General features: G+C 31.7%; 2 protein-coding genes across 2 annotated transcripts; both read left to right on the top strand.

The window, feature by feature from the left end:
* The first annotated feature begins 1,495 nt into the window (after positions 1–1,495).
* On the top strand, positions 1,496–5,781 carry LOC145320040 (uncharacterized). Its single transcript, XM_080162483.1, has 13 exons — positions 1,496–1,562; positions 1,652–1,747; positions 2,284–2,373; positions 2,489–2,575; positions 2,766–2,888; positions 3,173–3,223; positions 3,345–3,442; positions 3,731–3,857; positions 4,121–4,200; positions 4,559–4,685; positions 4,767–4,791; positions 5,047–5,187; positions 5,481–5,781. The coding sequence occupies exons 1-13, from the start codon at positions 1,528–1,530 to the stop codon at positions 5,685–5,687; spliced, it is 1,287 nt and encodes a 428-aa protein (XP_080018609.1). The 5' UTR covers positions 1,496–1,527; the 3' UTR covers positions 5,688–5,781.
* A 58-nt stretch (positions 5,782–5,839) lies between these two features.
* Positions 5,840–11,082, top strand: LOC145320019 (uncharacterized). Its single transcript, XM_080162463.1, has 8 exons — positions 5,840–6,012; positions 6,433–6,526; positions 6,923–7,024; positions 7,616–8,045; positions 8,526–8,684; positions 9,167–9,306; positions 9,720–9,947; positions 10,370–11,082. Exons 1-8 carry the CDS (start codon positions 5,873–5,875, stop codon positions 10,631–10,633), a joined length of 1,557 nt encoding a protein of 518 aa, XP_080018589.1. The 5' UTR covers positions 5,840–5,872; the 3' UTR covers positions 10,634–11,082.
* Positions 11,083–11,898: the final 816 nt, after the last annotated feature.

Raw genomic sequence — 11,898 nt, 5'->3', positions numbered from 1 at the left:
TAGATACTCTACAACACAAAAGTTTATAAGAGAAGAGCAAGAGGGCCGTAGGGAGGGGGGGGGGGTGGTTTAGATCGTGTCATAAATATATATCTAGTATGTATATATTATACACAGGTACACAATACTTACACAGAGCTGTCCTCACAAATATCTAGACAGACCCTGAGCCTCTACATACAATGGAGGCCATAACTTTCATTTTTATTATACAGATAAATACTAAAGAGAATTGACCTACGGATAAAATTAAAAATATTATAGTAATATAATGGAGAATGTGATGTAATTTTATCTGTGGTTGTTTGTCTTTTTAGTCTGGCTGTATAAAAAGATCTCGCTAACCACTGGACCGTTCTGGTTCTACTTTTCAAGGAAGCTTCATTTTTGTTCAATGTCTTTAAGGCCAACCCTAGTAACATTGAAAATTATTCATATAAGTAAAAAGTAATAAAATGTAATAGATATCATTGTTCGCAGCCTAATTTCAGTTTTAAAAGTCTTGAAAAAAAATCAAATTAGTTTACAATGAAACTATTTTTTACATCTATTGTATTTCTCATGATATTAGCGTCCTCTCGGAGCGCCCCGAGGCCGCTGTAAACAACCACTACGAAAGTGAAAGAGATAGACGTGAGAGAGAGAAAGAGGGAAAGAGGAAAAGAGAGAGAGAGAGAGAGAGAGAGAGAGAGAAAGAGAGAGACAGAAAGAGAAAGAGAGAGAGAGAGAGAGAGAGAGATAGAAATAGAGAGAGAGAGATAGAAATAGAGAGAGAGAGTGGAGGAGCTGGGAGAGGAAGGGAGAAAAGAAAAGGTGTCAGAAAGCTAGAAATTAGAGAAAGGAAAAGGGGAAGAGCTGACAAAATTACTGGAAAGATGGAAGAGAGGAGATCAAGATAAAAAAAAAGACAATACAGATAGAGAGAGAGAAAGATAAAAAGAGAGAGAGTGAGAGAGAAAGAAAAGGAGAGAAAAGATAAAGCGAAGATATGAATAGTGAAAGATAGAGCTAATAAAAGGGGAAAATAGAAGAAAAATATGTTTGGAATGGGATGAATAGGAAAAACGTAAGGACAAGAGAAAAAAGAAAGAAAAAGAAAAAAGTAACAAGGGAAATACAACAATTAGTATAAGATATTACAATTAAATACTTTTAAAAATCATAAAGATAGGAAATAATCTTAATATTCCCTTTTATCATTATATCAAATGTCGTCTTGCATAGCGGCTTTTAGTAATACTAATTAAATAGAATTTTAAAGACATCAGCAAAAGCCAGTTTTTACTCAAATTCATCAAAAGCCAATGAAAACACCGTATTTGCAATTGTCTGCTAGACTAAACAATTCATCAAAATAAAATAAAAATAAAAATTAGGTTTCAAAATTGATTAGGTAAATAAAATATTTAAGATTAGAAATTAAATAATGCTACGAATTATTTTACATTATTTCTTTAAAGATTTGATTTTAATGATAACAAACCAAATTGTATTGTAATTATTATTTTCAGACTTAATTAATTAGGAATGTTGTTAACCTTGTCAAATGACCTACTCTTGCGGTAAAACGAGTTTTTTCTATTAAAGATCGATTTTTAACATATATTTATAAAATCTAGTAATTATTTTGTTTTAAATTCATAAATTTTAGAATTTGTAAGTATCTGAAGTTTGAGGACTTAGAAAGTTTGTCAAAATTAAACCAAAGAATGGAAGATATAGCAAAACATCCGGTTTTATGGGCAAGGTTAGTTTTATTATATTTTACAATTTTTCTAGTTTCCAAGGGTTCTGTAAGGGACAGAAAAATTCATGGTTTGCTGGATCCTAACAGACATATATTCATAAACATGGTCCTTAATACCTTGTACTTGAAGAATAGTGGATGCAATTCTTCCATCTAGGGGCCCGGCCGGATATGTTTTCCAATTAATGGTTTTCCTTAATACTTAATTTCGTAAACAAAGTATCTTAAAACCATTCCCGTTAATCTTAAATATTTGTTTTGATTATAAATGACTTCCAAAACCTTACTTCTTTAAACAAAAGATAAAAAGATTTATACAAACTTAATTAAATTAAATGTTCAAGACTTCTATTTCTTACAATTTTTTATGTTTTTGTTTATCGAAAGCATATTAAAAGGAGAAGAATATAATATTAACCCGTTCGCCTCGTTTTTACTCAATTAATGATATCATTATATATTAGTTAAACAAATAATCTAAAATTCATAATTTCGGTTGGTATATTACTCATGAAATATGACATTAAATATTTTAGGTATGAGGCAACTGGTAAAGAAATATTACCTGATGCAAGACAATTTACACAAGACCAAAGATTTAGCTCTCTTCGCTCAATAAACATTAGGTAGGTACGGAAATAATTGATAAGAAAAAATCATAGTTTAGGCAAATAAAACGCACAATGTCCAATTAAAATGTTATTAATATAGATTTTTTATTATTGTAATATTTGTATTTAGTCAGGAAAAACTCACCACAGTACCGAGTCAAGACCTGAACACCCTTTTCCATTTTATTAGACAAAATAAATGTTTACAGAGAATTAGGTATGTTAATCATAAGGAGTTTTTGCTAGAGTTGTTTTTAGAATAAATTGAATATTGTTTTTTTTTAACGTAAAAGTAATCATATTAGTGTTTTAAATATATGTTAGGTATAGATTCATGAATGCTTTTTAAGTACGTAGAAAATAGTAAGTTATTAATAACAAAATGTTCTAATATATTTATTTTGTAGGTTTATAAATGTAGATCTGTCCTGTATTCCTGGCTACCATCTTTCCAACAGCCTGCTCCACATACCTAGCCTGGTTCTGGACAACTGTAAACTTACAACTGAGCAGCTTACCTGTCTTTTAAGGTACATATTAGTTAGAGTAATGAGAAGTTGTTAAGGATGAAAAGTTTTATGCCTAAATTATACTTGCGTTTCGTACCTAGTTTTATTATAATTTATCTACTCAGTACCACCAGGAAACTCCTTGAAAAGCAAAATCTCATCAGAGTATGTATCAGTTTAAGAGTTCTTATGGTAGTTGAAAATAAAACCTAACAACCTCAAAGTATACATAGATATTATAAATACTATTAGATTAGGTAACATTGACTAGGTAATGTAAAATCTTAATTAGTCGATTTGTTTAGGGAGTTAAAGTTCTTCAATCCTTTAAAAGTTTTGAGCTTATCAGGAAACAGGTAAAATAAGATATGTTTCATTATATTATTTAGCATTCCTACTAAAAGTATTTTCTAAAGTTATTTTTTCATACAATGTTTAGCATTCAAGTTTTTAACATTTTATTTGATGATATTTTAGTCTTGAATTTGTTCCTTCTGATCTTTTTGTGACGCTGTCAGAAGAATGTGAATGCTTGAATCTATCTCTCACAGATCTAAATATAGAACAGTTAACATGTAAGTAAAATTAAAAGAAAATTTAAACATTTACCTATTTGAATTTGGATGAAAATACATAAAAAACTAGGGATTTGCATCACATTATATGTCAGTCGAAGAAAAACAGTTTAAGCATGATATTGAACACTATTATAGTAGTACCCAGAAAAAGATGCATCTTGTTTTTAAAATTAAGGGGGGGGGGATTTGGATTTAAAGATATTTTTTTTATATGAAATAATGTTATTATATCTTAATTTACCTAAAACTTTTTCTTAATTTTCATAGCATTCAAATTTTGTTTAGGTTTACTTAAAAACATTCACAGAGAAAGCAAACTAAAATCACTAAATCTCAGTGATCTGGATCTCTCTCAGATAGATCCTGTTCTGATAAGAAATCCAACAAAATGTTTGCAGTCAATATATTTAAGGTAACTTGTAAATTATGTTTGATAGAATGAAAAATGTATATATTTATTTACACTAGGTATGTATTGTAATTTCTATTTTTATAATTTAAAAAAAACTTGTAGAATTTGAATTAAAAATAAGTATAAAACTCCATTGGATTGCACCCAGATGGGATAGCACTCAGAAACTGCGATTGGACTATCCTAACATAAATAAATAATATAAATTTAGCATATGTATTTATCTATGTTTGTCCACTTACTAATTATTTTTCTTTTTCCAGTAATGTGATTCTATCTGAAGATGCTAAACAGTCCTTATTTGATTGCTTATCTAGTGAAGATGTACTTTGTCAAAAATTAGGTAATTTTCACTTATTTATTTGTGGTTGAGACAATTACTGCATAGCATTATATGTCAGTTTCTAAGCCCTTTTGTTAGCCTCAAGAAACTATGGTTCAAAGCAGCGACGTCCAAGCATTTATTTTGAGGAGGGTAATAAATTGTATTTTCAAAAAGTTTACCCCCACCCTTGGAAGTCTGTGGTTCAAAGAAAGTAGGAGTAGAATCCCCCTCCCCAATTTCAAATAGAAATGAAAAAAATGTTTCAGGGAAGAAATAAGTTTCCATAGGTATCTTATATAATAAACGAATTCACACACATACATCTATCTATTCTAGAATACATACTTATAACAATAAATCCTATATGTATGCTTAGATTTAACTGGAGTTAGTGTTAGTGATATCAACAGTGATATGTTGGCGCTGGCTGTTTGCAAAATAGATGAAGTACACCTGGCTAACTCTTGGCTGTCAGCAACACAATTTTCAGCAATTTTGAACAGGTATGCCAACAAAATTTTAGTTATTTGAAATCATAATCATTAAAGAATAAGGAGAAATAAAGTTTTGATTTATTGTTTTAGGTTGAGTGAAACTACACAGTTAAAGGTGAAAATTATGATTTGATTTACCTACTTATTGATAAATGCAGAGAGGTTTAGAATAATATATTTTTATTATTTAAAAGAGTTAGTTTGTTTGTCTTCTTGATTTGTTCTAAAGACTTCCATGAAGGTTAAATTGAATTGTTTTTCTTCATAGAAACGTTATATCCACTTCAATTTAATCAATCGAACTACAGAAAAAGTTTATATTTCAGGTAACAAGCTGCCTTAATAATAAAGTGTGATTTTAAACTTTCAGAGGTTGGATGTTTGTGGCAACAGTGATCTAAATAGCCTTACTGCTGAAGATATATTGTTATCTAGCTTGTACCTGGAGTTTTTGAATCTGGCATCCTGCTTAATTTCACAAGAAACTCTTAATGAATTTATTCAAGTTCAGGTACATAAAACATATTGTAATAATTTCTTACAAAAATCTGATTTATGAATTTGTTAACACAAGTGTTACTATTGCAAAGGTTGCTAGTATGTATCTTTTAATTTACCAAAGTAGAGGGTAAATACCCTATTGTCTAAAGCATGGTAATGAAGTGCGTTTGATCATGGGCCAATTCAATTCAGACATGCAACATTAATGACATGTTTTAGGAAAATACTCAAACCAATGCTAAACTTGGTGGAAACGTTTCACCCTTAAAAAATCGCTGATATTAATTCAATATGTTTTTTTAGACCTCTGAAGAGGAAAGTACTTTTAAACTTGGCCTTTTTGAGGGCGACTACCTAACAGCACACTTCAAGAACAAGCTAAGAAAGAGTAAATGCATAGATCTGTCTGCAGCTGATATTCCCGTATATTCTGGTGAACAAAGTTGTAGATATTCAGAGGACAAGTCGGAACCTATCACCCTCACAGAAACTATCAGATTTGAAAGATAAATCATCAAACATTTACTATTATCATTACGAGCATTTGGGATATTGTTATTAATCTGTATTTTACATATTTGACATTTTTATAGGAATATTTCGCCTAAATTTGATACCTAACTATTTAGCTTTCAGCATATTTTATTGCATTATAGAATAAAGACCTACCAAAAATATATTTCAGAATATATAAAATGGTTGCTTCGGAAAAGATAACTCTCCGTATGGAGATGTTTCAAAGCAGCCTAGTGGACAAATTTAAAGGGTTACGAGTTGATGATCAGTTTCTAGATTGTACACTTGTCTGTGGTAAAGCTAGAATAAAGGCACACAGGTTAGAAAATTATGAAAGCATATTTAATTCATGTATTTTCCAAAATTACTCATCAATACCTACCTACCCCGGATGGTAATTAACAACTTTTTTCTGGATATTGGACGAATACAATTACAGTAAATATTACGTTATTATTTATTCCGAAGTCCTCTTTATGTGTAAGTAGTAGATAAGCATGGTACAAAACTAAAGCCCATGGCACCCTCCGCCCCCCATTCGTTTGTCATAATCAAATTTCACTCCTTGGACGTATGAAAGGGTAGATCGTTCATAGTTATAAAGTTTAGACTAAGTTTCGAACTTGAAAGCTAGTAGCTGGCAGACAGGGAGGGTGTACCTCACATTCGCTTAAATCATATACACTAAACCCAATTAATACACTGTGTTTTATTTTCTTTCTATTTATTTGAATTATAGGGTTGTTTTATCAACATGGAGCCCAGTATTGAAGGATATAATAAGCTCAACTCCCAGCCATCCCCATCCAGTTGTATACCTGCGGGGTTTCAGGAATGATCAACGTTTATTTTCTAATTGAGAGTATGTCCGTATGTACGTAACTTCTTGCTTTAGGCATATTTTAGAAAGTCTAAATACGTTGTGAATCTAATCTATTTTGCGACTTGTTTACATTAAATTGTTCTGATTTTTAAAAAATTCTTTTATTTTAAAAGTCAAACTGTCACTATGTGTTAATAGTCTGTTAATAGTTGTTAGTCTGTTTTGTCTAGCTTCCCTTTTTTTGGAATATGTCATTCTCATTAGAAGATTTTTTACATGGGATATGAAAATTTTACTTTATAAAAGAGAATCAACAAATTTTAAGGTTTTAAGACTAAAGGCATAAAGAAAGATCATTTAATATTGGTTTCCTTTACCTGGAAATAAACCTTGATCAAAATGAAGGGATTCTGATTTGACTAGTATAATTGATTTTATGTACTGTGGAGAAGCAAATGTTCTAGAATCTGATCTAGAAAGGTTTCTAGATTCTGCAAAAGACCTTAAGGTAGGTACCTACTATATGACAATAGCTTTAAACTTAGACATTTATACCATATTTAGCCAGAATGGATATATTGTCACTTGGTTCTTACACTAGATTTTTATGTTCTCATAAAAAGTGAAACACGCAGTGGACTAAAATAACAATCCCAATCCTTCCACCCCCTTTACCCCATCCCCTCCCCTCCTAATGGATGAACCAACTTAACAATAAACTAGTTACATGTTAGCATGTTAAATTGTCGACTATTTTTCTAATCTAATATTCTATATACATTAAAGCCACGGACTTGACGCTTACTTTCTCTATCTATGCGGACATCCTTTGTAAACAACAATCTCTTTTATTAATAGCATAAACTTTTTGAAAACTTAAATGTCTTGCGCCTGTTTTTTTGGCACAGACAATCATCATAATTTTACTTTTTGTTACCGATAATGACCAAGAGAAATAGGATTCAAGTTTAACTCTTTTGCTATGATACGGATTTGGCTAAAACTCGAATATATAATATTGCCTTTTTTGTATCTGTTTATTTTATATTTATTTAGGTGCAATAAATTTTTGTATCTGTTTATTTTTATATTTATTTAGGTGCAAGGTCTGTCACCCGACGAATCATCTGACGAAGCAGACGAATGGAACCTTGCAGACGGAGCAATAAATAGTACAATCCAATCACTAAATAAGCCGGGAAATAAACGTATCAAACAAGAAGTTCAATCTAAAAAATCTGCGGTTAGAATAAAACAGGAGGCTCATGCTGGAGGGGGAGGAGGTGGCGGTGGTGAAGGTTCTAAACGGCCAACAGTTAGTAATTCCCCAGCCGCCGGCACGGCCAGCAGTGATACACAGGATGCCATTAAATCTCTGTTATTGGGGGGCAGAGCCAGTTCAGATTCAAGTACACCCAGTAAAACTCCTACCATGCCTCAACAACAACAACAAAGATCGTCAAGTAATCCTAATCCTGCTCTTATGTCTCCGGCGGGTACATCTGGACTTCAACTATCCTCTCTTCCAGGTAATAGAATAGATAGACAAGTAGTAATAAAGTTTGAGGGTACAAATGCTAATATCCCGTAAAGTTATGTGTTTTAGGACTTTTCAAACAGGTTTAGAATGCTAAGATAAAATTATTCACTTTATATTTGTAGTTGACACTTGATTTTTTCCCCAATATTTAAAAAATGTCACTACTACTCAACATGCGGCAGTCGCAGCTAAAACGCTGTTTCCTCGCCAGTTTTACTTTGTTCCATATTAAAGCAACTACAATGCCTAATTTTAGCGTTTTAATCTTTTAAAGTGTCGGAATACATAACTTTACGGGATCTTAGCAATTGGCCCATCTCCCTTCGTTATCTTTAAATAAATTCTTATAGAAAAAATAAACATTGTTTGTAAAAGTATGATGAATTGAGGATTTGCTTGTATCCAAAGATAATCCGAATAGCTTTCATGATAAAATAAACCCACAAAGATTCTAGTTTTTGCTTTCAAGGTACTTCTGGAGGTATCCAACTATCCTCTATACCTTTTACCTCAGCCGGCGGAATTCAGCTCTCATCTCAGCATCAATCCATGGAACAACAACAACAACATCAGCTGATTACCTCAATGGCTGGTCAACATCAACAGCTGTTAGGACAACTGGGTTCAGGTATTGGAGTAAAACAGTAGAGGGGGAAGGGGATAAATAACTGTATGTTCCTGTCCCATGAACCTTGTGTCGACTCTTAATTGGGTCTTTGAATCATGAGAATATTAACACGGCCAAGTAGCAGACGAAAAAGGTCCTTGGAAAAGGGGGTAGGTAGTTATCTGTATATACATATATACTATAGATCTGAGGCTCAGGTAAAAGACACCATCTTAAATTTATTTTGTATACCCTACAATAGTTAACGAAAAACGTATGCTATGTTATTTTAAGGCAAGGATTTTTAAGACCTCGAGTATGACAGTTTTGAATGGTACCAAGTATAAAATTGGCTAATAATATTATTTGGTGTTCTACTGAAACTTCACCTATAATGTAAAAATATTAAATACTCTTCATGGAATTATCATTATATAATTCATTTACATTAATTTGTTGAAATTTAAATTAATTTAAACTAACGTTATTGTTATTTGTCATAGGTCTTCAAGTGACATCTGTCGGTGGGAATGGGCAACAACAATTAGGTTCCCTACAGAGAGATAGTGTTACAATTCCAATCCGACTGCCCCTACCCTCTTCTATTTCACAAAACCAACAACCTCAAACATCTTACATACAGGTTACTACTCATTAATACTTACAAATATAAACACTATACAAAAACATTCTATTTTCTAATAAAAAGTATCAGATATGATCCTTCAAAAAATGAGCCACTTCTTCAAATTTTAACATTGTTAAAACTGTACCTACCTAATCCCAATACGAGCTGTAGCTCATTTTTTAGGGGGTCACATTTTTTTTCAACGTATTTTCCTCCTTTTGAGTTAATTTAGACTATTTTTCCCCAGGTATAAATTATAACCAACAAAGGAAATAAATCTAAAACAATACTTTGTGACAAATGTAAAGGTCGTCAATTATACTAATTGTTGCTCCCCAACGACAGCGGAAAATTCCGTATAGGTTTCGTGATTTTTCCAGAATTAATTTCGTTGTTCGTATAAGCTGATTTTTCCCTCTCTTTTTCAGGTTAGTAATTATGGTGGCGCAGGCACTCACCCCACCTCACAATCCAGCATGATGAGCCTGGCGCTTCAGCAACAGAGATTATTAGCCCGGCCACCAGCAGTTAGCCAGGCTGGAGCCAGGATCAGGGGTCAACTGCCTCCAGGAATACAGGCCCAGGTGCCAATACAGTTAGAGAATCTGTCCCAGTTCAGGTTGAGTGCCCCTCAAGGATTAAGCCAAAACTTTCAGGTAAAACTATTATTTGCATTTGAATCTGTTTGCATAATAATAAACAGAAAGTTAAATAGTAATTTCTAAACAGGTTAGGGTAGGTTGAATTTCAAAAACCTATACAATTTTTGAATTTGTGTAGTGTGTACGATAGGTGTTTAGTGATTTTAGGAGAAAAACTAAGTTTTAGTTTCAATTTATTACACTTTGTATGTATTCATGATCCTAAAATATAAAGTAGCAAGTTTTTTTTTGTCTGAAGCTTAAGATTTAGAAAATACTGGTCCGAATTGGTTGTACTTTTCATGAAAACATTATAAATGTTCAGGGGTGGTTTTAGGCTATTTATCTGACCTACTCCTCTTCCTCTAGATGTTAGGGGCTCAGCCGATAGTACTCTTAATCATCATAAATATTCATCTTATAACCAACAATTTCAGGTACCTGTAAGCTTGTCAGCCGCTGCTTTAGCTCAATTCACAGCCTCTGGCGGTGGCGGTCAACTGCCAACCTCACAACACCAAGTAGGGGGTGGTGGTGTACAATTACAGCAAATGAATCCAGCAGAAGCACAACGACTCATACAAATGTCTGGGGGACAGTTTTCTGCGGAGACTCTGGCAGGATTGCCACCGGGAATTCTGGTGAATCCTGCGGTTCAACCTCAACATTCACAGCACAATCAAAACTCTGATAGAAACTAAATACCTACAAAGTTATTTTGAAAAAATTATCCATTTGTGACATTTTTGACAAAAAGTTTCCGAGTTCATTCATGACTGGGTACAGTGTCTAATGCTGAATAAATAATTTTTTTTTTTCTGAAATGTTTTTTTCATTATAATTGAATGGAGATCTATTAAAAAGGTGGAGCTGTAAAAAAATTCTATTGGTAAGATATGAAATATAATATAGGTAAGTTAACTTTGTATCTATTTTTAAACTTTATTTTTTTTGGAATGTAAACAAATTTTAAAGTGGAGGAAACATTATTTACAAATTTATTGTTACTTTGACAGTGGACAAAGCATTTTCTACTAGTAGCAAATCTTTATATTTTGTGATTATGGTCTAAATATGTTTAATTTTTATTGTGAACTTATATTTTTATGTATTTAATGTTTCTTGTTGACAATATAGTATTTTCTTCAATTTCCCTTTTTTATGGCGATTACGTAGATATTTTAAATTTTTTCTGCTTGTGTGTAGTAAAGGATCTCGCTAAACTCTACAAAGGATTAGAATTAATAAGAACATACATAAAATTGAAAAATTTATGACTGATGGTTTAATGAGATGTAGAGATAAAAAATTTGAATTGTCCACGTTAAGTATTAATGAACCAACTGCTGATAATATTAGGATGTATAATAGATATAGAAATGTCTATAATCGTGCAATAAAAACAGCTAAAAAATTGTATTATTGCAATGAGCTAAAAAAATGTAAATCTGACTTGAGGAAAACTTGGGATATTATTAGAGATGCAATCCGAAAAACAAAAGATAAAGCAACATGTATCAATGAATTGAAGTTTAATGATGCTATATATTTAGATAATACAGAAATTTCTGAGAAATTGAATGAACACTTCACTTCTGTAGCAAGCAAGATATCATCTAAAATAAATCCTTCTAACATTGATCCGTGTAGCTTTATACCTAATTATAATTCCAGTTTTAAAATGCATACAATAAACCCAAATATAGTTATAGATATTGTTAAAAAAATGGGAAATAAACAAAGTATGGACATTTTTGGCCTGTCAAATTCTTTTTTGAAGAAAATAATTTCTGTTATTGCCCTTCCTCTCTCTCATGTCATTAACCAAACTATTTTAACTGGAAAAATACCTTCTGAATTTAAAATCGCAAAAGTTATACCTATTTTTAAGTTAAAAGGGAATAATTCTAATGAAAAAGCTGATCCATCAAACTATAGGCCGATAAGTTTATTAGCTATTTTCTCA

This window comes from Acartia tonsa, chromosome 1 (genome assembly GCF_053477335.1).
Source record: "Acartia tonsa isolate MP-2025a chromosome 1, ASM5347733v1, whole genome shotgun sequence".
NCBI lineage: Eukaryota > Metazoa > Arthropoda > Copepoda > Calanoida > Acartiidae > Acartia > Acartia tonsa.
Note: the sequence above shows the minus strand (reverse complement) of the source record. Positions and strands in the feature narration are given on the sequence as shown.

Coding starts and splice junctions, on each gene's coding strand:
- LOC145320040 (XM_080162483.1), top strand. CDS start 1,528: ATGTTGTTAACCTTGTCAAATGACCTACTCTTGCG. Junction 1,748..2,283: donor CATCCGGTTTTATGGGCAAG/GTTAGTTTTATT, acceptor TAAATATTTTAG/GTATGAGGCAACTGGTAAAG. Junction 3,224..3,344: donor TTGAGCTTATCAGGAAACAG/GTAAAATAAGAT, acceptor ATGATATTTTAG/TCTTGAATTTGTTCCTTCTG.
- LOC145320019 (XM_080162463.1), top strand. CDS start 5,873: ATGGTTGCTTCGGAAAAGATAACTCTCCGTATGGAGATGTTTCAAAGC. Junction 6,013..6,432: donor GCTAGAATAAAGGCACACAG/GTTAGAAAATTA, acceptor TTTGAATTATAG/GGTTGTTTTATCAACATGGA. Junction 9,307..9,719: donor CTCAAACATCTTACATACAG/GTTACTACTCAT, acceptor TCTCTTTTTCAG/GTTAGTAATTATGGTGGCGC.